At 43.7% G+C, this 27661-nt stretch overlaps 1 protein-coding gene across 1 annotated transcript in view; it reads left to right on the forward strand.

The window, feature by feature from the left end:
• The window catches only part of L3MBTL4 (L3MBTL histone methyl-lysine binding protein 4), a gene marked incomplete at its 3' end in the record, with an annotated part of 382269 nt that overhangs the window by 164200 nt on the left and 190408 nt on the right, over positions 1-27661 (forward strand). The window contains 1 exon segment of the mRNA XM_081252127.1: positions 7460-7574. Within this exon segment, the coding sequence (XP_081108253.1) occupies positions 7460-7574 (115 nt within the window).

Raw genomic sequence — 27661 nt, forward strand, 5'->3', positions numbered from 1 at the left:
ATTCCATGTTGCTTTGTTTCGTTATGAAAATGCCTTTTTATATTTTTAAATTAACTTTTATTGGAGTATAGTTGCCTTACAATGTTGTGTTAGTTTCTGCCCTAGAGCAAAGTGAATCAGTTATACGTATACATACATCCACTCTTTTTTAGATTTCCTTCCCAGTTAGGCCACGACAGAGCATTTGAGTAGAGTTCCCTGTGCTATACAGAAGGTTCTCATTAATTATCTATTTTATACATAGTAGTGTGTATATGTCAATCGCAGTCTCCCAATTCATCCCACCCCCTTTTCCCCCCTTGGTAACCATAAGTTTGTTTTCCACATCGGTGACTCTGTCTCTGCTTTGCAAATAAGTTCATCTGTACCACTTTTCTAGATTCCACATATAAGCAATATTATACGATATTTGTCTTTCTCTTTCTGACTTAACTTCACTCTTGTATAACAATCTCTACATCTATCCGTGTCACTGCAAATGGCAGAAAATGCCTTTTTATATTTTAAAAATGTAATTTACCTCTGCTACAATAGATTCTTAGATAGAGTGTTCCCAAATAGCCTCACAATTTTTATTCTTGGATGGTTCTCTCAGTAAACTGTTCTCAGCTTAAATCTGGCTTTGCCGTTTACTGGCTGGCTGATCTCTTCTCTGCAAACCTCCTAAAAGGTTCCTTTTCATCATCTATGAAAACAATGTTTAGTGGTCATTGAATGAGAATATATATATATATATATATATATATATATTTTACAACTATGCCTGGAATATGTAGGCCCACAGCAAAAGTGAATCCCTTTGCCTTACCAGACATGCCTGCTCTTAGACTGTGGAGTGTTTTGAAGGCGCGATACGAGCATTCTTGTCCTTCCCCGAACAGATGTCTGTCCTCACTGCTATTCCTGTGTCCCCCACCCGATCCACAGCAGAGCTCTGCATCATTGGAAGCAAGATTTACTGTGGTCTTATTAGCACCACTAGTTATGAGTAATGGGTATTGGAATAATATATGAAAACTCAGTTCTTCTTTCTAGAATGAAATTTTAAGTCTAAGTCTAGTTAACTGAAAATGTATTCATTTAAAGGTAGACAGGTTCAGGTGCAGTAGAGCCTCTTTCTAAACAAGTTCACATCATACCTATGAGTGCTTATAATTCATTCACCATAAGCCTTTAAAAATAGATTTGAGGCCTCTGACAATAAAATACACATATCCGGTAAGGCTGTTAAAATGGAAATTAAACATTTTAAAACCATATAGCAGGAGCAAACAAGTATAACAATCACTTAGGCTAATAAAACTGTTGTGATTGAGCATGAAATTTAGCTCTTCTGTTCCTTGACAGATAAATAACTGCTTATTTTCCAACTGCCCGAGGGGCAGCGAGGAGTGATAATTACCGTCGTGCATCTTACTCAGCTGATGGTTTTCGAGGTGTGACAGTGTGTGAGCCAAGGTGCCAGGAGTCTTGAGGGCGGCAGGATGACGGAGGCAGAGTGGCCAAGCTCCGGGGTCCAGGGAAAGTCCCCGGTGTGGGTTCTGGATGGTAAATGATGAGGCAAAGCCAGAAGGGCAGTGCCAGTCCAGATGATGGCCAGCTACGAAGGATTCGCCCTTGGTTTTTTATATGCTGATCTAGTGCTTAAGTGTCCAAGTTATTTTACCAGCCATTTGATAACTAATGCATATAGTGGTAATACCATCAGGAAGCATCACTGTCTGTTTAAGGATAAGAACATGAGACAGGGGCCAATTTGATTTTCTGACCTTTGTTTTCCAGTTTATCAAAATCTGAGCAAGAAGGCTCTCTATATTTACTTAGCTTTATGCAAACCCAAATACGTGAAAAGTCATAAGTGTATGAAATACAGTGCTGGAGATGATTTGATTTTCAAAATTATTCTTTGCTTTACAAAAGGACTCTTTGTAAATATCCTTAAAGTGCCACTCTCCTTCAGTAACAGGACCATCTGGTTAGAATTCTTAAAATTCGATTTTCCTCCAAAGTTATGAAGATCCAAAGATATGAAAATATCTTTCATAAAGACACATATGAATACAGAATTTGGTTATATATTCCAAGTTTAGATGGCCCTTGTAAGGGAGGGTGCCTCATATCATTGGATTAGGAAGGGGTATTTCAAATTTCTGCTGTTTTCATTGTAAGTAATTACATACAGCCTTGGAAAGAATAATATTTCTTAATGAACATAAGGGGAAAATGTTGAATAGAGTACATAAAAAATCATTTCTATCTGCTTTCAAAACATTTTTTAAGATATTATCTTTTTACTGTTTCAGTTTTAGACCTAAAGTCCACAGTAGGATTCCCAGGTTCGGGTCCAATAGCTGAAATAGAAAGGCCTTGCTCTCCTGTATGCAGGATCTGGCTGGAGCGCTTGACCTGCCTTGTTTGTGTTTAGAGGTGGTTTCCTTGCTTTTGAAACATAAACAATTGCATTGCAAAATTAAAAGAGAAGGACATTGAAAGGGTTGAAAAATGAAAGCTTGAGAAAATTATCTCTTTCTCCTTCACTACATTATACACACTGAACATAAACTTCTGTCTACTGGTAAATCCAAAGCAGCAGCTGTCATTCTGGAAAGGATGCCAGTTTTGCCCTTTCACAGCTGGACTGCTTAGTTGCCTGGTACTGGCAGTCACATGCAGTTTGGCTGTGTCCAGAGTGCTGAAATGTCACCATAAATAAATATAGTACCAGATTGGAACAGCCAGCCCTGCATGACAGCAGCTGGATGTAGAAATATTTTAATTGTTAATAGCTCTATTGAGAGATAATTTACAAACAGGAAAATGTACAGATTTTAGGCGTGGATTTTGATGAGTTTGAGAAATGTATATCCTATATAACGACCACCCCAATCAAGATTTGGAACGTTTCCAATGCCACAGAAGGTTCCTTTGTGCTCCTTTGTGGTCAGAGCTGCTCCCCGCCCCCTTCCAGACAGCCAGGCCTTTCTGTGACTGTTGTCAAGCTTCGCATCAACGGAAACACACAGTGTGCACTCTCCCGAGCCTGTCCTCTGCGCTCAACATGGTGTCTGTTTGACTGATGCATGTTCATGTGTGAATCAACAGTTCATCCTTTTATATTGGTGACAGTGGTCCTTGTATGCATATACCACACTTGTTTGTGAATGGATATTCACCTGGGGTTGGGCATTTAGGTTGTTTCCAGCTTTGGCTGTTCTGAATGAAACCGCAAGGCATACTTGTTCACAGGGCTTTGTATTTTCATCTGTTTTGGGTGGAATTTCCAGGCATCGCAGAGTAGGCACATATTTAGATTTACAATTTAACGTTAGTAAACCATTTCTAAAAGTGACTGTACAATTTTACCGCCCCACTGACATTGTATGAATGTTCTGGGAGCTCCACAGCCTTGCCAGTAATTGGCGTTGTCAGTCATTTAATTTATGGTGTGTAATAGCTGGTCATTTTGGTTTCTCTTATGAATAAGGATGTTGAGGATTTTTTAATCTGCTTATTGACCATTCATGAACCTTTTTTTCCAAGAAGCTTCAAGTCTTTTACCCATTATTTATTGGGTTGTTAAGTCTTTTCTAAGGTAAATGTATTACAAATGCCTATGGCTTCATTTTCCTTTTTATTAATGGTGATTTTGAAGAACTTAAGTTTTTTATTATGATGACAATTGAATTTATCAGTTTATTCATTTATGGGTAGTGCTGTTTTTATGTTAAGAAATTCTTGACTATCTTACTGTTATCAAGATTTTATCTTAAGTTTCTTCCTGAGTTTGATAGTTTTACCTTTTATGTTTAGGTCTGTAATCCATTTAAGACTAATTTGTACGTGGGGTGTGAGGTAGTTGTCAGCGGGTTCGTTTTGTTTTCACAAGTGGATATCCAGTGGGTCTAGTACCATTTGTTGAAAAGACTGGCCTTTCCTTATTGAACGCCCTTGTTGTGCTTGTTGAAGAGCAATTGACTGTATATATATGTCAATATATGTACACTATTCTGTTCCAAAAATATATTTGTCTATCCTTATGCCAGAACAGCACTGTCTCAAGACTGTGGCATTACAGTAAGTGTAGAGCTCAGATAGAATGGATTTTCCTACTTTGTTCATTTTTTTTCCAAAATTGTTGTTCCACCTGGTAATATTTACTTTCAGGCTGAAATACTTCCTGCAATATTTCTTGTAGTGCAAATCCTCAGGTGATTACTTTTTCAGCTTTTTCAGTAAAATAAAATTCCTTTATTTTACTCCTTTTTGAAGGATATTTTTATAAAATGTAAAATCTTAGGTTGATAGTGTTTTTCCTCTCAGTGCTTTGACGGTGTCATTTCATTGTCTCTGTGCCTCTGCTGTCTCTGATGAGAGGTTGGCTGACACTCCTGTCATGGTTCCTCTGTATGTAATTTGTTGTGCTTCTCTGACTGCTTTCAAGACTTTTTCCTTTGTCTTTCATTTTCAGTAGTTTGACTATGATTTGCCTAGTTTTTTTTTTCCTTTTTATTTTGCTTGGGTTTTGCTGTTCTTCTTAAGCTTACAAATTGGCATTTGGGGCCAAAATAGGGAGATTTTTTGACATTATTCTTTCAACTTTTATCTTGTTTGGCCATTATTTATGCTCCATGTTCACCTCTCCTTCTGGACCCCAAATACCAATACATGTATGTTAGGCCAGTTGATATTATCTCATAAGTACTTGGGCTCTTTTCATTTTTTAAAATCTTTTATTGTGTATACTTGAGATTAATAATTTCTATGAATCTGTTTTCATGTTCACTCACCTTTTTATCCTGCCAGCTACAGTCTGTTAAGCCCATCCAGAAACTTTTTGATTTTGGTTTTCATTTGTAGAATTTCCATTTGTTTCTCTTTTATAGTTTCCATTTCACTGCCCAGATTCCCTATCTGTTCCCTCATCAAGACCATTTTTCCTTTAAACTCTTGAACCTATTTTGATAGCTAAAGTCCCAACAACAAATAGATGTTGTCTGCTAGCTACAACATCTGGGTCAACTCAGGGTCTCTTTCTATTGACTGCTTTTTTTAAAAAAATGAGTATGGCTCACATTCACCTGATTATTTGCATGTCTAATAAATTTTTATTCTACATTGGACATTATGAATGATACAGTGTACAGGGTTGGGAGTATTTGTCTTCCTTTAAAAAGGGTAGTTTGTTTTATCAGTTAATTACTGGCAGTTTCTTAATCTTGTTGAGGCTAATTTTAGCCTTTTTTAGGGCTGGTCTAGAGTAGCCCTTATGTAGGACATGGTTTTGACTCCGACACTATGGACTTTTTGGTGTCTCGGTCAAATTCTCATGGTATTATTGAGCCCTCTCCACTCTGGTCTCTCTACTCTCCCAGTGATGTGTGTCCTCTAGTGTCTTTGTCTCACTCTCAGCTCTGTATCAGCTGCTCTCTGCTTGGCTTCACCAAGTCTCACCTTGCACATGTGCAGTCCAGCCCTTGGCCAAGGTCCTGTGAGTAGCCCACCTAGACTTCTGGGGTCCCCTTCTTGGAGCTCTGTCTTCTCCAGTCTTTGTCCTCCAATTTCCAGCTGCTTCCTCAGCTCTGAACCATAATCTTTGTCTCCTCAGCACAGCCCAACTCCTTTTTTATGTTTCTCCTCCCTGTGCTGCTGGGAGGAAATGGTCTCCAGGCTGACATTTGGGGCTCATCTTGGTGCACTTAGGGATCACATTTCTGTGCTGCCTCTTGTCCAGTGTCTGAAATCACCACTTCATATATTTTGTCCAGTTTTATAGTTGTTACTCTGTCATGTGCAGAAGCCTCAGTGTGGTAGAAGTATTGTTTTGAACGTTGTTCCTAAGATTACTGGTTCTCAAACTTAAGCTTGCATCAGATGCATCTGGAGGACTCGTTTACACAGAGACCCTTAGGCCCCATCCTTTAGTATTTCTGATTCAGTAGGATTGGATTGGGGCCTGACAATTTGCATTGTCCAGGTGATAACTGATGCTGCTGGTCTGGGAACCACACTTTGAGAACCACTTACTTGGAAAGATGGATCTTGAGAAAAAAATGTTGGGATTTTATTTGGCACTTACTGCATACAATTTTACCTTTCTTTTGGGGGGGGGGGTAATAATACTTACATCTCAGTTTATTATAACGCTATACATCTTGCTCTTTTCATTCAAAGTATGAATTAATGAGGATTTTTTTTTTGCACTGAGAAGGATAGATTCTCCGTTTAATTGATAGAAACAGAAAATACACGAGAGAATAAGTAAAGTTATTTAACAATGAAATACTACCATTCTTCTTTTTTTTGTTTGTTTTCTGCTTCACAAATAAATTTGATTCTTTCAAGTTATGAAACTTGTAAAACATGGAGTGTGATAAGTTTCAGAAGTAATTGCTTTTTGATTCAGAAATTGGGTTTTATTTTAATTATTCTCAGACTTATTTGTATATATGTGAAGTAAGTGTGTATGTGTGTGAGTGTGTGTTTTGTAGGTGAGATGTGAAACAGTGATAACCAGTAGGCTTGCTGGACCGGGCTCTACCTTGTCGTGTCCTCAGGTTTCCTGACAACTTACACTTCATCCTTTAATAGCTGTTAAGATAGCTCTCAATCCTTCTACCTTAGCAGCACATATTATCTGCCTTCTTGGCCTCTTTTGGTGCAATGGCCCCATCTCTCATTTGTCAGGATTTTGACATTTATTGCTTCCTTTCACTCTACTCCATATATTTCCTGTCAGTGTAAGGTTTATACTGGTGTCAGATGGTGACTCTCATTGTTGAGGATGCCGAGATTGTTCTTGCAGTGGCTGCAGAACAGGAAGTGTTCTCTCAACAACATCATAGAATATCTTAGATGGGAAAACAGATTCGTCCTATCCTTTCAAATTCTAATCAATCCTTGACAGGTTTTTTATTGCTTTATTTTTATAAATTTTTAAATTTATTTTTGGCTGTGTTGGGTTCTCGTTGCTGCACGCGGGCTTTCTCTAGTCTCAGCGAGCGGGGGCTACTCCTCATTGCGGTGTGCGGGCCTCTCATTGCAGTGGCTTCTCTTTTTGTGGAGTACAGGCTCTAGGCACGTGGGCTTCAGTAGTTGTGGCCCGTGGGCTCAGTCGTTGTGGTGTGGTGCATGGGCTTAGTTGCTCCACGGCATGTGAGATCTTCCTGGACCAGAGATTGAACCCGTGTCTCCTGCATTGGCAGGTGGATTCTTAACCACTGTGCCACCAGGGAGGTCCCGACAGATTTTTTAATGTAACAGCTTTTTAAATTTTTTGGAAAAATTGGTACAACAGCTTTTGATGGTTAGCTTAGAAAGCTGTTTCATAGCACGGTTTCAATATTGTTTCAGCTGTAATGTGAGATTACAACAATTTTAATCTCAATTTCAGAGATATATTCTCTAATATTTTGACACAGGCATAGTGATATACTGATTACTAAGTGCTCATTTCCCACAGGTTCATTTTGATGGCTGGGACCACAAATATGGCTATTGGATGGATACAGACAGCCCTGACATTCACCCAATCAGATGGTGTGATGTCACAGGTCATCCTCTGGAAGTGCCTCATCGTGAGTATCTTGCTCTTTGTGTTGTTGCTTTTTAAATACTTAGCCTGGAGCCTATCTTAATGCTGTTTATTTCATGTCATTATAAGTATTTTAAAGCTCAATATCACATAGGTGAATTGATTAATCAGCACTACAGCTACACTGAAAGCCAGTTATTCACAATTAAGCCTCAAAAGACATGCTCTATATAAATGAAGAGTTATCAACATTAAGGAATTATTTTGATAATGGTGTCTGGCAGAATCTTTGTTTTCCACATTTTTGTTTGGAAAACTGAGCCAGGTCTAAATCCATCTAATTTTGGCCTTCTCTTTTAGCTGAAGTACTTTTTGTTTCCTTAAACATCTTATCTTAATTGATTTTGTTTTATAGAGTAGGTTCAAAAAGTTTTAGAAGAACAGAAGTATTTTAAATTTCAACAATTAAAAAAATTTTAGTTGTAAAAATTGGAAAAAAGGCAACCTTCTGTTATATCGGTCTCTTCATTATTTCTGTCTTTCTAGGTACTTAAAGTTAAGGAGGTAATTAACCATTCTAAATTCTAATAAACCTCGAACCAAAATATTTTATTCTTTCGTCTGCAGGATTCCTCTGATCAGATTAGGCTGACATGACTAATAACTAGTTTCAGACATTTTGCGAGCACTCTCTATCCTTATGTTTGCTTTGTTCCCCCACTGCTTCTGTTGTCCTCCCTTTGGTTTCTTGGGGTGAAGGTAGCCTTCTATCCTGTTAACGAGGATAAACCAGCCCAACGTGCTTGAACCTTAGATCTGAAAGGATTAACTGCGTCTTTGAAAGAGTTCCTTAACTTCTTTTAGAAATAAGGAGAATTACTGACTTAATAACTTGACAAACATTTTGACATTGTGCTAGATTCTTCAAAAGCCACACATGGATGAGGTGCAGGTCCTCATGTAACTTACAGTGCATTAGCAAGTGCAGGGTCAGCATACAGAGAACGTAAAACTGGGGGAACAAAATCAGTTCCATAGAGGGGGGAAGGGTTAGCATATTTGCTTTGGGCTTTTTGCTGGTCCCACTTTCTGTTCTCCCTGATCTTGCATCCCATCTTGCCAGGGAGGTGTCTCCCCACCCACCAGCACGCACATTCTGTCCCTCATCCCAGTAAGCTTCTCAAGTAGGGATTTCAAGGGAGGTGGGCCCGGATCAGCGTTTCAGGTACAGAGACAGCTGTCTTCACTCCGCCTCACCCATTACCTGTTCCTTGGTCAGTCTGCCTACCTGGCTTCTCGACCCCAATGTCTCAGAAGCTTCGCAAAGTCTATGGATCGAACCTCAGCTCCATCCCAAGCCAAAAGCTTGTCTTTCTACCATAGCTGCTACTTGATTCCAAAGTTGCTGCTTCCCATGCAGTCATTCTAGACTCTGCTCCCTCCCTACCCCTCCCTCACCCCACACATACAGCCAGTCATCAAGTCTTGATGGTTCTCTTTCTTAATTTCTCAGAACCCATCTCTGACCCCTTCTTCCCCTTGCCAGTACCATTGCATTTGAGTTCTCATCATAGGTACAAATGGTTTGCAGAATATGGTCTGCAATTTGCTAGTTAGTGAGTCACACTGATCCTCCCAATCTAAAAATTCAGGCTCTAAAGACAGGATTGCCTAGTGGTTGAGCATGTGAAATCTGGAGTCAGAATGCTGAGATGTGAATCTCAGTATCACTGCTTTGCTTAGCTGTGTGATCTGTGCCTGTTTCCTCATCTAGAAAATGGAGGTGATATTAGTGTGTCAGTCTCATAATCTGTAATGATGAAATGAGATAAATTCGTGCATAACACCTCAAAAACTGCCTGGCCCACAGGATGTGCTCAATTAGTGTTAGCTGCTATCAGAAAATGATGTAACATTCTATAGATTTTCATTTTTACCTAAAACTATGTGAATTATTAAGGATTACAAAATTCAAAATTGTGCCAAAATGAATAGGTGACTAGCGTTTTCCAAATATTTAAATTTAGTTTTTTCTTAAGTTAGGCTGTCATGTATTCCTGGCAATATTATATAAGACTCCTGTTTTGAGTATGTGCACTTAAGTAATTGGAATCCCTATTATTTGGGGGAATTGGATGTCTTCAGTTGGTCATGATATTGTATTACTGCTGTGCTTGCTTTTTGGTTATAAATGTGTTTGTTTGGATTAATTATTATTAATGCAGTTTATTATAGGTTACTTGTTTAACCCTATTTTTTGTAATTATTCATATCTGCATCATTAGTCTTATTAATTTTTAAATACCTAGACTTTAAGACATATTCATAGTGTGGTTCAATATATATCATCCATGGCCCCATCGTTAAAGCAAAAATACACACACACACACACACACACACACACACACACACAATCCTACTCCAGTATTTATTTGCCTACTTATTTATCACAGAATCTTTTTCCACTGGAAAGTAAAGACAAATGGCTTGTCTAGGTCCTCCAGCAAAACAAAATTTGACGGTCTAGTATTGATGTTGCAACAGCTTCCTAGCTATCTTGTCTCGTTTCTTTGCTGTCATAGTCTGTGTAAAACCCAAATCTAACCTCTTAGCAGTATCTTTAGACTTGAGACTCCTTCACGTGTACCAGGCCTGTCGCAGTCTGTCCTCTGCTCACCTCATGCCTTACCCTTCCACCGTTTTCCACCAAGAACAGAATTACTTCATTTATACTAAACAGAATGACTCATAGTGCCTTGAACATTGGCCTCATCAGATTCTGAAGACAATACGTCAGCTACACTCTGCTCTCTGAACTTTGTTTACAGAAAGTCACACCCTGCAGTGGGTGTCAGACGCCTGTGTGGTGGGGAGCTGGCAGGGGCACTTGCTCCACAGTATGGACCTTATGTAGCCTCTTCACTCCTGTCCCGTCTCTTGTGGGTGTATTTGTACAAACAACCACATCAAATCATCTTTTACTGCCCATGCTATTTTAAGTCAAAGCGTTGATCTTATTTACTCATACAATTCAAACCAAATTTGTATGTTCAATATCTTTGATAATCAGATCAAAGTAATTAGTGGATTGGCCAAAAAGTTCATTCGGCTTTTCCATACCATCTTACTAAAAATCTCAACCAAGTTTTCGGCCAACCTGATACATTTTGTAAGTAGATCTATAAAACCACATAGAGCATTTTATCACATATGAGCAGATAAAGTCATCTTACCGACATTAATTTTCAGATATTTTAAGGTATTTTCAGATATTTTAACTTTCAGACATTGTTAGTACTCTGTTGTTTTACTTCTGTGATATTTATGGGATTTAACCTTTGCCTTCAGTGCTTTATTATATATAATATGATAGCTTTGTTGATCACACATTGCAAAGACTACTAAACGTTTAGGGCTTGGAAAAAGGCTTAATTTTTATTGTAACTTATTTAATTTTGGCTGCATTGGGTCATCGCTGCTGCATGCAGTCTCCCTCCAGTTGCTCACTCCCTGCCACGGTGCGCATGCCTCTCACCGCGGCAGCCTCACCCGTTGCGGAGCATAGGCTTCAGGTACGCAGGCTTTAGTAGTTGTGGCATGCAGGCTCAGTAGTTGTGGTTCGCAGGCTCAGTAGTTGTGGCTCGCGGGCTCTAGAGCGCAGTCTTCGTAGTTGTGATGCACAGGCTTAGTCGCTCCGCAGCATGCGGGATCTTCCCAGACCGGGGCACGAACCCGTGTCCCCTGCATCGGCAGGCGGACTCTCAACCACTGCGCCATCAGGGAAGCCCTCTCATGCACATTTTATTAGACTTAATTAAAATTTTGTTTTTCTAAATGAGTTTGTATCTATTTCTAATGTCATTCAATCAATATATTTATACTCACTGCAGAAACCAAGCCAAGATGTAGTACATGCTGTATAGCCCCATATTTCTGTAGAAATGTTTGTGCAGTGTATTTTGGCCAAGACCATGATATTTAATAATTCATAATATTCAATCACAAAGGACAAATGTAAGTTCTTGAAAAGGTAACTGTGAAAAGTCTCTTGAGAGTGAAACTTGAATGTCCCCATTCAGCTGGGAAGAGCACCAGCTTGTAGGATAAGGTGACGATGACTTCCTCTTAGCCTCTGTTACCAGCCAGGTGCTCACTGGCACTTCACCTTGTGTCCACTTCCGGATTGAGATCTCCTTTTCTTAGGCCTTGCAGGCACAATTTTCCTGTTTTATCTGACATATAATCCTGCATGGTGGACTTTTTTTACAAGTAGAATCAAAATTAAATACTGAAGATTTAGCACTAAGGTGTCAGGATCTTTCTGTTGTGCTTTGCATTCCCTGAATGTCCTTAAAAAGATATAAAAATGTCAGAACCAAAAGCCCATGCCAACTTCAGGCAGCTACAGCATTGCCTTTTGGCAGTCTTTTTAGTCATAGCATTTGGGAACTGTAATCCCAGTCACATTCAATGCTAAATTTGTTTAAATAGAGCTCATTTTCTTTTATTAGATTATTAATCATTTACCCACAAATCCACCAGGCAATGGGATGCCCGATGTTTTTTGCTTTGGAAATTTACCAAGCTTGAGAAGCAAGATGATAGACTTCAGAGTTCGAAAAACTTGGGTTTAGATTTCCATTCTGCTCTGACTGCCTGTGCCTTTGGGCGAGTTACTTCACCTCTGGGACTCGCAGGCTTGGGAGATGAAATGCCTTGACCATCATAATGCCTGCTGCTGGTTGTCTGGGCTCAGTGACCCCACAGGAAGGAGCAGGGCCGGGTGAAGAGCACAGGCACATTTGCTTCCTAGGCCGCCGTTTCTCTTCATTGATACAGAAAATTGGGAGTTGACTTTACTTCCTAAAGCTTAAACAACCAGTATGGTTCTTTGTTACAATTGCACTGTCCGTAAAGGGGTTGCTGATCTCTGAGCGAATTTGGAATGACGTGTAGGACAGTTTGAAAAATTTAGAATGACTGACTTAGACTTAAGAAAAGCAGGCCCTCGGGGCTTCCCTGGTGGCGCAGTGGTTGAGAGTCCGCCTGCCGATGCAGGGGACACGGGTTCGTGCCCCGGTCCGGGAAGATCCCACATGCTGCGGAGCGGCTGGGCCCGTGAGCCATGGCCGCTGAGCCTGCACGTCTGGAGCCTGTGCTCCACAGCAGGAGAGACCACAACAGTGAGAGGCCCGCGTAATGCAAAAAAGAAAAAAAAAAAAGAAAAGAAGGCCCCATAAGCCCCATGAAACTATGAATGAAAGAACTTTGCTGTTCTTTAAAATAAAAATCTGTGAATATGTTTTGCACCCAGTTCCAATGTGCGTGTGGGTTTTTCACCCACACCAAGCAATTCTCTGACACCAGCCAGGTGTCCCACGGTTCAGCTCAAGTCTAATACTGTTTACTGGAGGTTAGGGCTCAGTCCTACATGACTGCCCCCCCATCCCCATCCCCAGTTCACACACCAGTCACAAGTCCAGGTGGTCAACCTGTGCTTCCGGGGGACTGGCTGTAGATCTGGAGGTTCCCACCACCCTCTCCTTAGGTTTGATTTGCTAGAGTGGCTCACAGAACTCAGAGGAACAGTTTACCCGCTAGGTCACTGGTTCATCATAAAAGGATCTAACTCAGGAACAGCCTGTGGAAGAGATGTGCAGAGTGAGGTCTGGGGGAGGGGTCGGAGCTCCCTTGCCCTCCCCAGGCCCCACTCTCCCCCAGTCTCCAGGGTTTCGCCAACCTGGCCATCCTTTGGGGTTTTTGTGGAGGCTTCATTACGGAGGCACGACTGATTAAATCATTGGCCATTGGTGATGGAACTTGACTTCCAGCTCCTCTCCCCTTCCTGGGGTCGGGGCTCGGGTTGGACTGGAAGTCTGGAAGTTCCAAAGCTCTGATGATTGGTTCTCCTGGCCACCAGCCCCCATCCCTCCATGCTTTCCAAAAGTCACCTCATTAATGTTAACAGAAGACACAGGAAATTCCAAGGACTTTAGGAGCTCTGTGCCAGGACAGGGATGAAGACTCAGTACATACTTCTTATTATAACTCACGATAGCAGCCGTAAATGTACACCACTAGAGACATGAAGTTATTCTCACTGTCGTCCGGTAGCTTTCTGGTTGTTGGACAAGACGCATGTCAGCAGCTCTCCTCTGCGCTTTCCCCAGTCGGTCGGCACAGCTTGCAGCTCCTTCACGCCCAGTGTGGGCCGTGGCCCTGTCCTCTGTCCTCCGGTCTGCTCCTGCCTCTCTCCTTAGTCTACAGGGGTGGCTCCTTGGCCTCTGGGTGGGCTCTGTGTTCCTTGTGCCCAGTGTTTATGCCACAGCATTTGGGCAGAAGGTGAAGCTCTTTGCAGTCAAGGGTCAACTCCTCTCCAAAGCTTTGTCTGATGTCCTCAGGGAGATGCGTTGTCTCCTCATCCTCGTCATCCCGCAGGATTTTGACCTCTGTTCTGTTGTGTTACAGTGACATTCTTCTTGCCGCCCTCCTGCCCTGGAGTCCTCACCTGGGGGCCCTCACTTGGAGGCCCCTGGAAGCTCCCGCCAGGGTTTTGGCTCTTGTCCCTGCTCGCTCTCAACTGAAAAAATAACGCACAACACGAGAGTTGTGAGTTAAGTTTTATTTGGGGCAACATGGGGACTATAGCCCAGAAGACAGCATTTCAGAAAGCTCTGAGAAACTGTTCCAAAGATGTAGGGGGAAGTTTGGTATAGATGTGATTTTGGTGAAGGGTGAAGCGTGCAACCAAGCACATATTTTTTGCAGAAGGTTACTGCTAGTGACAAGGAGCAGACGTCACCATGAAGGATTTTAGTGCTTTTCTAGACACAAGGAGATACAAGAGTTGGGCTCATAAAATCAGCTCCTGAAAATACCTAACTATCTGAAGACCTGTTGTGCCAGTTTTTCCCAAAGCACAGAGTTCACCCTGAACTCGTTTCAGGGGGTGTTGAAGGTCAGCAGCTGCAGTGGCTCGTGGTTTAATCCTCGTCGAGGTAGATGGCAGCTGCCAGTTGGTAGCTGGCATCGCCCGGCCCGCCACCCTGGCCCTGGCACTGCCCGCAGCACACCAGCTGTGTGTCTCCGCTTGAGCTGCTGCTGTTCCTTGGCTTGCAGCTGTATGCCACCGCGTGCTACCTCCTGAGGCTCACTCAGGTGTCCCCTCCCAGACGAGCCCCCTGCACCCTTTGGCCCCGGAGCCGCCTCTGTTTCTCAGCACAGTCCCTGTGCACTGACTGGTGTGATGTGCTTCTGTGCCTCTGTGCCCTCCGTCCCGCTTTCTAGAATAGCTCTCCCTGGCAGGCAAGGACCACCCGCTGCTGCTGGTCCCCATCGCAGGCTCACCCCGCCGCCACGAGCAGGCAGGCTCGGGCTGCAGACACAGGCTGAGGGGGGAACGGTGGCTCCCGGAGACCACGAGGTCTGCGGGGCGGGCTCTTTGTATCACTCACCTCTGCTGCTCTGACTGTTCACAGCTCTTGCAGGTGGTGGATGCATGTCAGAAAAATGCCTGTGACGGGGCCAGAGTCAAGTGTGCTAATCAGCCACCTGGCCTGGCCCTCTGACCCTAGCTGACCTTCCACGCCACCCCACCCCGTGGACCAGGATGGCTCGGCCCCATCCGCCGTGCACGGTGGGCCGCTGAACGTTTGACCCATCTGTTTGTCATCTTCCTGACTCCCTACACTTTATAAATGTCATTTGTCTGTACTTATTTCACCCCCCTGCCCCTTCAGGCCTTGTTTTCAACACTCTTTTAGAAATCAGAGTTAAACAGAAGGAAATATTCGATTGCATGGAAAAGTTTTGTTCATATTTTAAAGTAGTAATAGAAATAATAAAATAGAAATATGACAGGTCCCAGTGCCTCCAATAAAGTAGATATAGCTGGAGACAAAAGAATCATCGTTTAAATTAAATGCAGATTTGGACGCGCCATGTGGTAACCAATCGACGTTTCTCACCAGCATAAGTATAAAGTGTTTTTTTCTGAAATGACAAAGTACCAAGTGCCATCACAGGAGCCGGTGGGGATGTGGGTGACAGAGGGCCACCAGCCCTCCAGGGAGAGCATCTCCCAGCAGGTGACCCTCCCAGCAGACTGGACTGGCCTCTGTGCTGGCGCCTGAATGCCCCATCCCAGCTTGAGAGGAACAAACCGCCCTCTCAGCAAAGGTACAGGACCCAGCAGGTGTAGGAGAGAGGATTTGATTCTTATTCTCGGAAAGTTCCAGCCAACTAGAAAAACAATTTATCCTTGGGAGGCACCAACGATATGGAGGTAGAATATAAACCTGCCAGAATCCTCTGAGCTCGTCAATCCCCCAGCCATCATTCAGGGCCTGGAGATGCAGTGGTTTGCCCACCTTGTTAGAGACAAAGGTGGGCCTCTGGCCCTGGTCAGAATGTTCTTCCTGACTTGGCTGAATCCACAGTGTGTACCTTTATAATCAGGTCAGGCTCCACTCCCGTTACCCCTCTTCAGATGCGGTGTGTGTGGGGGTGACCCAGCCGGTATGAGGTTCCAGCTGTGGAGAGGCCTCTGGCAGTGCTGAGCCTGGGTTTCCAGAAAGGGACAGCAGCCTCTGTTTTGCAGCATCAGCAGCGTTGCAGGAGGCGTGATGGGAAGTGGGGGGCAAAACATAGAAATAGGTGACATTGCATCACAGCCTTATACCTGGAGAGTCTGTAGTCAGAGTACATTGCTCGTGAAAATCAGCAGCTCACAGGGTGTGCAGCTGCTTCTACGGAAAAGGCTGGATGAGCCTCACTGATCCATAAAGAGGAATCCTTCTTGGGCCTTGGGGACTAGTAGCTTCGTGCCCCAAGATACTGTGGTCTGGCTGTTTTCTCTAGTCCTCAACTCTCTCTTTACGTGGCTTTTGTATCCTGACCCCAGGCCTCTGCTTACCCTCCAGCCCTTTCAGAGACCCCGAGCTTCCTCACTAAGGCACGTATGAACTTCTGGGTCCCTTGCGATCCCACACAGGCTGTGCTGAAGCAGAAGGACAGCCTTGGGCTCATTAACTTGGCCATTGGCCACTGCTGCACCATCACCTTCTGCCATGTGGGATCTTTTCCTAGTGATGCACAGCCACTCCTTAGTATACCAAAGGAGGCAGATAGCTGGCCCTCACCCAGCCTTGTCTGGGGGCTCCCTATTCATAAATAAATGCCCACTTCAGCACCAGCCTGAGGAGAGGGTGGGATGAGACCAGAGGGGGAAATGCAGGAAGAGAGAGAGAACGTGAGGTGAACACACAACACCTCTAACCCCCTTGTCTTCCTTTCACCTCCCTCTGCTCCACTCACTCCTTTCTTTCCATTTCTTAAATGCAAATTCTTTCCACCCCAGGGCCTTTGCATACGCCATCTTCTCTGTCCAGAATGGATCCATCTGCTCTTCTAAGATATGACTCTTTCCCACCCTTAGAGTTCATCTCAAATGATCCCATCTGAGCAAGGCCTTCCCTGGCCACGTTACATCACTGTGATTTTCCATCTCACCACTCCCTTTGCTCCTTTGTGCATATCACAATACGTAATTACTCTAATTGTCTGTTTCCTTGCTTTCTGTCACTAGTCCCCATGAGACTGTCAGCTTCATGAGTGGAGTATCTGTCAGCATTTCCCCAGTGTCTGGCTTCCAATAAATATTTATCTGTTTATCCACTTCTCTCTCTAAGAGTTGGTTAATCACTTATGCCAAAACAACAAGCATCTCGAGAGACCAGCCTGGGCTTTCGCCTGCAACCTTTATGGAGTGAGGTCTTGAGTAGTATCTATGCAATTAGTCTGTTCAGGCCCTAGTAGGGGACACGTGGGCCAAACATCCCCCACAGCTAACAAAAGAATCTTTCATGAATAGGAAGTCGACAGGCAGAAAAAGGAGATTTCCTAGCTGGCTTCCGTGTCTAAGTAATCTTGTCATTGTTCTTTCTTTAGCTTCTGCTTGATTTATGTTTGGAAGTAATTATGATGCTTGATTACAAAATAAATTAAACAAAACATTATTATGAAGTTAAAGTGTATATTAATAGCAGTACAAACTACTATAAGAATATCTATAACCTTTATAACTTATGTTAAGGACCTTGGGAACATTGCTAATTTATTTAACTGTTAAACATAAATAAGCATAACAGAACATAACTTGATAGAAGATATAGCTCATTTTTATTCCATTTAGTTTATTACCTAGCAGATGTATAAATATGACAGAATGAATCGTAAATACCGTACCATGTGGCCTGGCACATTGGTTATCCTGTTAAGTGAGATAAATGACTTAAATCTACATTAAGGAATAAATGATTAATAAAGCCCTCTTTGGGACCTTTGGGATTAGAAACATTTGGGACCCAATTTCGAATTGGGAATTAGAAAAGTTTTATTCTGTCAGAGATGGAAATTCACTTAGATTATAAAATAGGAGTTAATGCAGTTATAGCCCAGATATGGAATGATAAATATGATGATGGATAGATGTCTTTCCAAGGAAAAATTGAAGATGGTTAACTTAGCCAGGTAACAGCACATTTCCAATTTCATTCTGTTTTAAGGAGAATTTCATAAGGAATCTTTAGTACTCGTTCTTCCAAAATACAGCAAGCAAGTAATCAGCAGTTTTAAGAGTCCCTAAGTACTCATTGACTTGATAGACAATTACAGCATATTGTGTTGAAAAAAAAAAAGTTAGCTATTTTAGAAGTCCCTAATGACAGATTTACATGATAGACTTATCAGGGAAAAATAATACATTCCAAAATGTACTTACAGTCTTAATGATATTAGTGTTTTAAATGTTCCTTGTTGAAGTGCTCATCTTGTATACTCTACCTGCTGGAGGGGTGAGGGCAGGATTCACTCACTTTGTTCTAAAGCTTGGTCTCTGGTGCCCTGTGCAGGTTACCTGCTCCCCGTAGCCACACGCTGTTCACAGCTGAGGTGTCCTGTGACCCGGTGGTCTTAGTTGTCCATTACAGATGCTGGTAGATTGTGTCTAAGCAAGGTACATCTCTGGGCAAAGTCACTGGCACTGAAAACAAATGCACACTAACTCCTAAAAGTCATGGAATAACCCAGTGGTTTGACAGTGGGTGAAACGGGTCCTTACTCTGTTCCAGTTTATGAGTCACATCGGGCCACATTTGTGGACGTCAGCACATGGATGTCCACCTTTCAGGATTTCTCTGACAGAGTTGTCACCCTCTTCAGAAGACGATAATGCCTTCAAGAAAAGGGGACAAGATGCAATTATTATACTCCTATTCCTTTGGCCCCCTACAGGGCCTGATTGATGGGATCCTTGGGTGATTGACTGCCTGCCTGGAAATACGACTTGAGAGGGAAGGTTTCCCTTCTTAGGGGGTAGTGTTTCTGTTGTCACTGAATGAAGGTTTACTTGGTATCACCAGTATACTGAGCGCTGTGCCAGGACTTGGAAAGTCCTTTGGGACATAGTTGTGCACTGGTGACCAGGAGGACAAAGCTTGGAGGGAGAGCTGGCCCTGTTACCCGGCACCTCTGGGAGCCTTGGTGGAGGTCATGCAGGGCACTGCAGCGCTAGCTGGGCACCGGGATGCGGTGTGAGGAGACAGAAATTCCTCCTCCCGAGATGCTTTCTCCTGTCCACACCTACTTCTTCTCTTACACTTAGGGCTTGGAGGTAGGTGAGGGCAACCCCACAGTTGCTTTAAAGACAAGCTTAGTGCTGTTAGCATCTTGGAGATGTTTTGTTCATTTGTCTTTCCTCGTATTAGAAAGATTAAAAAATACTTGTCCATTTTATTTTATAAGTAGATAACATCTGTAAAGGACTCCATGGAATGATGATAGAATCAAATATTTTTCATGTAAAATAAACACTATATATTTGCATTATAAAGGAAGCTGTATGGAGACCATGGGTTTTGTTTTCCATTTCACTCTGCATTTTAAGCAACCAAGAATCAAGAAGTTGAAAATTTATACACAAACCTAAAATTGAATGAATACTGCAAATGACCAACTTGTAGAACTGAAAATATACAGAATTATTGGGTAACTAAGAGCCTTTGGCTTATACATTACTTTTCATCCATGCTTTGATATTCATTTTAAGCCAGAAAGTAAAAATTAGAATCGTTTTCCTTGGCAAAAGAGCGAGTTTCACTTCACATGAGATCACTTTGATGATCAGAGAGGGCAGATCACCGGCCACTTCTTGGGCTAACAGCTCTCCGTGCCTGCACACCCGGCAGCCCGACCACAGACCTTTCCTCCACGCCCTGCTCCAGGGACCCATGCGTCTGGGAGCTCCTTGAGCCGAGGCTGCAGACGCACAGTCAGAGCTGCCCTAGAGCATTCTTTAGAATGCTCCTAATTTGACTGGCGTCATTCCTTCACAGACATTTTCCCTCCACACCATTATTTCTGTCAGCACCAAACAGTTGAAGGCACTGAGCGGGAGGACACAGCTGCTGACAGCATGCCACCTGTCCTTGTGCAGCCCTGACCCTCTCCTTCAGGACACCGTGCCCTTGAATCATCCTACATTCTCCTTACTGCTGGTTTACTTGGCTCTTTTCCTGGACATGAAAAGCCTTTATGTCCTGAGGAATTGTAAAGCGGAGTAAAAGAAACGTGGTTTGGCAAGCTTCTGTTCTTCAGTGTGCATTGTGTTTTCTAGCTTGGCAAGAACATCCTCCATCATTTTCTTTGAAGTCATCATCCTCTTTTTCACGTCAATGGACCTGTTTTGTCATGAAAATCATCAGAATGGGAGGGGACTTTTTTAATATAATTCCTCTGACCAAATTTTATGCAATGCCAGGCATCCAGGGAAAATTTAGCAACACAGTGGAGTCACTTCTTATTCTAGGGGTAGCTTCTAAATTCAGCAAGTCAGGCAAAAAAAATTGTTCAGTCACAGTTACTGAAGAGTGTGTTTGTGTAAGGCCAGCACAGGGGGTTACCCTTCCATCAGCCAGCTAGACGGTCGGCAGGGTCGGGGAGGTGAGTGATGGGTGAGAGGTGAGGGTCCTGTTGTGGGTACCACATTGTGAACACCCGGGCCAGCATGAGCTGGGGCGTCTGCTCCCATTATGGGGAGCACGGGGCAGGGGGCTGAGGAGAGGAGTGGGGTCTCTGACTCTGAGCTCGTACCCCTTCCCATATCCATCTGCAGTGGCCTGGTGTGATCACCCAGTGTTCATTCTGTTCATTTCAGGTGTGTGACGACGACTTTGACACGCGTGGCTACTCCTGCCGTCTTTTAAAGCTAGCGATGGTTGATTAAGAAAGATTGTGTGTATAAACATATAAAAGTTGAGATTATAGCAGTTACTTACAGGGCAGTGTAGCAGAGGGAAAGGGCACAGATCTGCAAGCCAGGAGCCTTAAATTCTTGTCCGAACCGCCAAAATATGAGTTATGATGTAGCACAAATTATTTAAACTTCTAACCCTTTATTTCCTTCCTTGCAAAAATAACCAGATGGACTCGGTCAGTGGTCCCCAACCTGGGTGGGGAACACTTAAGAAATAAGATTCAGAAGCTTGCCTCTGGAATTCTAACTTTGTGGGACCTGCAGATTTACATATTTGAACATCTTTGTGCCCCTTCCTCTGTCCTCTGGTGGACTCCCAGGCTCTTGGGATCCTGCCGTGTCCATGGTCTCTGACCAGGTGTTCAGACCCGACCGAAAGGGCAGTGAGGGTCCGTGCTCCGGGGACACTCGCCCAGCCAGAGGCAAGTCAGACTCAGGGTGGTCGGAGCCTGCGGCAGGCGCCTTCTCGGAACGGAGGCCTTTGTGTCTGTTATTTGCTGTTTCCGTCTGGCAGCACGTGGACGCCCGGCCGATGGTGTCCCCTCCATGGAGCTCCCCTCCCCGGGGCAGCTCTGACACACCCAGGAAGGGCTGTTGTCTCTCAGGCCTGAAATCCAGCCTGATTCAGAGTCACTGTGATCTGGGCTTGGGTCTCGGTGGGGGAAGGTGAGCTGCTTCTCCCATTTTATCGGAGCATCTGTTACAGACACGACGGAGGAGGGAGGCTTCCTTCCCCTTAGAAATGTGGCAGTTCTGACAACACTGTTCTCAAGTCATTCAACGTGGGAACTTCATGAACTGTCAGTTTAGGGTTAGAGTAGGAATCATGGGGAGAAACGTAATTATTAATAAATATTTAAAAGCGTTTCTCAAGAGACTCCCAGCATTTTCCATTAAGAATGTCCAAAAGCTCCGTGGTGAGGAAAGTTCTTAGTGTGGGCACATGAGGTCAAGGCCAATTTGAGGAGAGACTGTGGATGCCGTGGTACCTGCTTTAGGTGTAATCTGCAGGTTATCGGGATGGTGTTCTAATTACCCCACTTTGGAGTCTTTGGAGTTAAAGAGTGTGTTTAATTCTTCTAAATAACTTTTATATTTATGCATGTTTGGCTATGAGAACAGATGACGTTTCTGTCAGCAACTAATCAGTTTGATTTTTTAGTCAGCAAATTATGTGTGACACTTTCAGTGAAAATGGAACTTATTAACTAATTTCCTCTTTTAGTAAAAGGGGGGAAAATTAGTTCAAGGATTGGGAAAGCTCAAAAACAAGTCATAAGCAACCGTGATTTACTTACAGTTTTAGGCCTGTCCGTTATCTCCCTTCATATGAATAAGGAAAATCCTGGGAATAAGGACAGCCTTGTGGCTTCTGTTTATTTAGTACCTTGTTGCACAAGACATAGTTGGGGGAGGGGGGGAAGAGAGAGAAGTAGAAACGAAGAAATGAAATAGAGAGTGGGAGAGAGAATGCACGAGAATCAGCGGAGAGGAGGGGGTGGATTTGCAGCATTTTCACTTAGATTAGGTGGGAGTAACCATTTACATAAACCAAGCACCACTTTTGTCATTTAAAAAAAAAAAGCGGTTTTCATATAAAAGATCAGCTAAATTAGGAGTTTCAGAAAGTAAGAAAGTAGTCTTGGTTTTCTATATTATCTTTGAGAGAGAATTTGTATAAAAGTTAAGGTTTAGAAGACAAGTGCATTTGCTTTGATTTCTTTCTTAAAAATAATGAAAAAAATGCAATAGGACTGTCTAGTGAAATAGTATTTGTATTGGATGCTTTTCAATGCTGTATCACCCTTCAGTTCCTCACAGGACGGTTATCAGTTATTGAAAGAATTAGGTTTAATTCAGTTTACTTCAGTTACGTGTAAACCAGTTTCTCTGTGTGCCTGTGTCTCTACCACTCTTCTGTTCCTAAAATTCTGTGCTTCTGTGTGATCTCTGTGGACCCCTCCCAGTTTCCCCTTCCATAAATCAGGGATGTCACTTTCCTGAGTTTTTGAAAGGTTAAAAATGGGTTACCAGGCAGGTTGGCATTTTATGAAGGCCTGTGCTATTCAGTAATGAAAAAAAGAGCCTAGTCTTGCGTTTTTAAATAGTTGTGGTATATATAGATGGTACAAATTCTTTACTTTAGAATGTTTGAAGGCGAGGTGTATGGGATCAAACGTGTATTTCTTCCTCTGTCCTTAATGTCATTATAGCCATATGTCACGCACCACCACTCACACTTCCTCCCAGCCCTGTACCCTCCTCACGGTGGCTCAGGCCAGTGCATGGCCAGGTCTAAGGTGCTTCATCTGGTCCCTTGGGCCAAATCGCCCCGTTTTCCAGCAAAGCCCTGGTGTCCCTGGTCCTGTGCCCGCACGTAGACAGGAGACCTTCCCTGCCCAGGATCCTTGTGTAGTTTACCAGCTGCACTCTGTGCCATTCGGTCTCTCATTTAAAACACTGCATGTGGTAAGTGCATTTTATTATATTTTGCTAAAAAAATCTTTGCCAGCTGCTCTGCTGACTCCTTTTAAATATGGAGCAAAGCCCCATGTGACATGTTTCACTTTTCACGGTGGCTGCTCAGAAGCTCTCTCGGGTCTGCTCTGTCCACGCGGCTGTCTCTTCTTACCCCAGGGCACTCTGTGAGGTGGAACCAGTGTGATTACTGTTATGTCCACGGGTCTTTCCCGACTCTACCTCCTTCTAAATGTTTTCCTGCCTTAGGTAGGTGGTTAGTTTACCCTCTTCTACTATTACTGCCCTTGTTACACTTTAAAGGTTTTTTAGATCAGCTGATATCTACATTTTTAGAATCCTTTTTAAACATTATTTTACTGCATTCCCATTTCAGAAAATTATTGTTCTATTTCATTTATATATCATGAAATCTGACAGCCTGAAACCTAGTACAGGCAACCATGGTGTTTGGTTACATTATTTTCTTCTTCTTTTTGAGAAACTCATTATTATAGCAGAACGGGTATTTATTGTCCCTAATTTCATTAGGAGATGGAGAATAGGTATGATTAACCTATAGTTTCAGTTGGAAAGCTATGCTTATTATTTGCATCCTCCAACATTTGGGGTAATTAGTTCATTAAATCTTTCTAGCAAACTATGATATAAATTTCCCGGGGGTGGGGTGGGAGAAAACAAAACAAAACAGGATACTAACCTAAAAGTTTCCAATCCAGAATAAAGATAGCGGAAGCTTAATTACTTGGAGTGAGAACATGTCCATATTTTAACGGTTTGCTTTATTTTTAAATTTTTAGTCCTAGATTTAATCCTGTTGCTCTCCTTGCCCTTAATCGCAGCTGATGATCTCACTGCCTATTTGACTGAGAAAATGAAAGCTCTCGGTGGAGAAGCTGGTCCTCCCGTCCCCACGCGCTGCCTTCCTTCCCCGGAGGCCGGCCATGCTCGGGCCTCGCTGGCCGTGACTCAAGGACCTTTCCCCACAACTATAGCCTCTCCTTCTACATTGTCCGGTTCCTTCTACGGAAACATTCCTGTCATCACTCAAAGAGAAACAGTAAGGAACACACCTTCTTGACCACAACCCACTTTCATATCACCTTTTCTACTAAAACGCCTCAAAAAAGTAGTTTCCGCCGTTGTTTCCCCCTTTCTTCTCTCCCTTCTCCCTTGAAGGTCAGTCTGGCTTGTTGGTGTCTGTCCACTGCAGGCCCCAGGCATCACCGCCTTCATGCCTTGGCCCCAGGCACATGGCTTCCCGGCCTCCTCCCTCCTCCTTCCTTTTAGTCTCTACCCGTTGTGTCGCCCAGAGCTCAGTCCTCAGGCCTCTCCTCCGCTGCACGGACACAGACTCACTGTGGCATCTCAGGGAAGGATGTGGTTGAAATAACTCTTCTCCATGTTGTTCCCCAGGTCTCAGTGCAGCTCGCACGAGGGAAATGCAGTTTTAACCTGCTCTGTATCCATCCAGCATCTCCCCTGCATGCCGGTGCCTAGGGGTGGCACCCTGTGAGTCATGTTCATTCGGGGGTCGGGCCACGTGGTAGAAGCCGGAGCTCAGAACATCGCAGATCACTGGCTCCCACCTCAAGGTTCCAGACATCCCTTAACTACCAGCAGTTAAGAATCTCTCTGATCCTGGTCACGGCTTTAATGCCAGCCACGGATGCCTCAACCACAGCGCAGAGCCAGCCTGTAGCCCTTCCCGAGCTCTGAGTAGAAGAAGTAAGCGCTGCTCAAAGAACAGGCTGCAGTAAGTTCAGTCCGCAGTGACTCACTCCCCACTCGGTCCTTCAGGCGTGCCCTGTCAAGCCCGGCGTCCGGCGGAGACCTCACCGTGGCCCTCGCCACCTCGCCTCTCGCGCCCTTTCCATTGTCCACGCGGCTCCGGCCACGCTGGCTTTCCTGCTGTTGTCCCAGGACGGCTCGTGCCTTCACTGCACACAGGATCCTGTCCGAACATCAGGACCTCTTCCTTGACAACTCTGCCTTGAACCAGTGTCCCCGCTGCCACCCGGTCACTTTCTCTTCCTCCCTTGCACCGTCACTGACGTTACACTGTTTCTTTTTTTCTTTTTTTTTTTTGCGGTACGCGGGCCTCTCACTGTTGTGGCCTCTCCCGTTGCGGAGCACAGGCTCCAGACGCACAGGCTCAGCGGCCATGGCTCATGGGCCCAGCCGCTCTGCGGCATGTGGGATCCTCCCGGACTGGGGCATGAACCCGTGTCCCCTGGCTCTACACTGTTTCTATTTGTAGTTTACTCTGTCTCTGGCACCAGAAGGTGAGCTCAAAGCGGGCAGGTCTTCTATTTAGTTCACTGTATCTCTAGCACCCAGGGTACACATAACAGGCACTTGGTATCTCTTTAAATGAATGAATAATCCTCAGTGGTTATTTTTATTTTAAAATTAAGAAGAAATAATGTATCTTGCTTGTCTGTTATCAGTGACATTTGAATCTGTTTTCCTTTTCTGTATCCACTCTAGTGGCTATTACCACCAGGTGCAAATGTCATTTCTCTATAAAACGCTTGCTAAGTGACTGCGGGTAATGATGGTTGAAATAAGGCCAAGAATGTTGCTGCTCAATCCTTACTTGCAGTGCCGGCCGGCATCAATCTGGGGCTCACTTATATGTTTAAGTGAATAGATCATCTTAATTTGCTTCAGTCAGTGTCAGTGTTGTCATTCTGCTCTGGGTCGTCTCTGTACCAAATAACAGTTGGGAGAGGAAACTGCTTTCTGCTGAGAAGGAGGGAGATGATTTCAGCTTCTACCCCACCCTGGCTGGGATGAGGACCCTTCTCATCCACATCACTCACAGTTGCCAGTTCAGGCCATTTTGAAATAAGGACAGCTCCCTTGAGATGAGAACAGCCTCTTGTATTTCTTGATTTTGCCTTTGACCCCTTACATCATCTTTACATCACAATAGGTCTACCACTCACATGCAGCCCTAGTTTTTGTTTTAGGGCAATCCCTTGATTTCACAAAAGGAAAAGCAAAATACAATTGCTGTCTTATTGTAGGGCTTCTTCAGCCGCAAGTAACATAAAAATCTGTTCCCAATACCTTCATCAAAGAGAGGGTTGTTTTTCCTACATGACAGACACTGATGTGCCAGGCCCACGCGGGCAGGTCCTGGGTCCAGGCTCCGTCATCCCTCATTCTCTGCCCTCTTCAACACGTTTGCTTCTGTCCTTGAGCTTGTCACCTCATGAGCCCTTATATCTACGTTCCGTGAAGGTTGAGGAAGGGGGAAACGGGAAAAGCAGCACCAGCATCACCTAAAATTAGGCAAAAAAAGTATTTATGAACATCCAGCATTGCCCTCCCCTTAGACTGTACTGTCTGGAGAGGGTCGAATGGCCACTTCCAGGTGTGAAAGAGGCTGGGAAAGGCAGCTGTGTCAGCCAGGCATGGGCTCGTTGCTGCCCTGAACCGAGTCAGGGTTCCTTAGCAAGGAGGGCTGGGGGAACGGGTGTTGGGTGGGCACCTGCAGTGTCCGCCCTGGCAGCTGTGGTAACAGAGGAACTCTGTGAGAATGGGGCTCCGTGAGGATGCTTTGCTGTGGTCTCGCGTTAGTACATACATTGTTCGTTACTCAGATAATTTCCAGTTCACAGGGGTATTTTCCATTTCTTCTTTTTCCTTGCAGCAACAGGTCTACCATTGGATTTACTCCTGCCTGAGTAAAATTTTCGTAGAAGACTTGGATTAAATTAGGAGCTATCGATGCTGCTAGTTGTAGCGAGTAGCTCACAATAGTTAGCAGACTGAAGGCTGATTTTAGACAATCTAAGCTCTGAAATGAGAATAATATGTGATTATCTCACAGCACTGTGGTCAGGATGTACCAAAACAGTGCTTAGAGGTGGTCACTGTTGTTGTCTTTGTAGTTATTTATTCGTTCACAAACCACGCTCTTATTCAGCGTCTCCTGTGTGCTGTCCCTACTGCGGCAGGTGGGGTGTGGCGGTTAACAAGCTAGATGAGGCGGATGTCCTCCCACCCCGGACTCACCTGCCAGGCGACGAGCAGATAGACTAGGGAGGGCATTTCAGGCAAAGTGGTAAAAAGAAGGCAAGAAAGCATGATACGGTCAGCGATGCTCTCTCTAAGGAAGGGATTTCGAGCTGAGAACATTTTTTCTTGAGACCTAATTCTTCAAATAGCCAAGTTACAAGTAAGATATTCTTGGCAAAAATGCAGTTATTTTCTGGGGAAAAGCATTAATTTTATCATAGGTTCCCCTTTTTCCTAGAGGCAATAACATGAACTATTACAGAATTTACCTGTTTCTTTTTACCAACAGACGGTTCTCTGTCTAATTCACC

This window comes from Mesoplodon bidens, assembly GCF_964165515.1.
Source record: "Mesoplodon bidens genome assembly, chromosome: 13".
Taxonomy (NCBI): Eukaryota; Metazoa; Chordata; class Mammalia; order Artiodactyla; family Ziphiidae; genus Mesoplodon; species Mesoplodon bidens.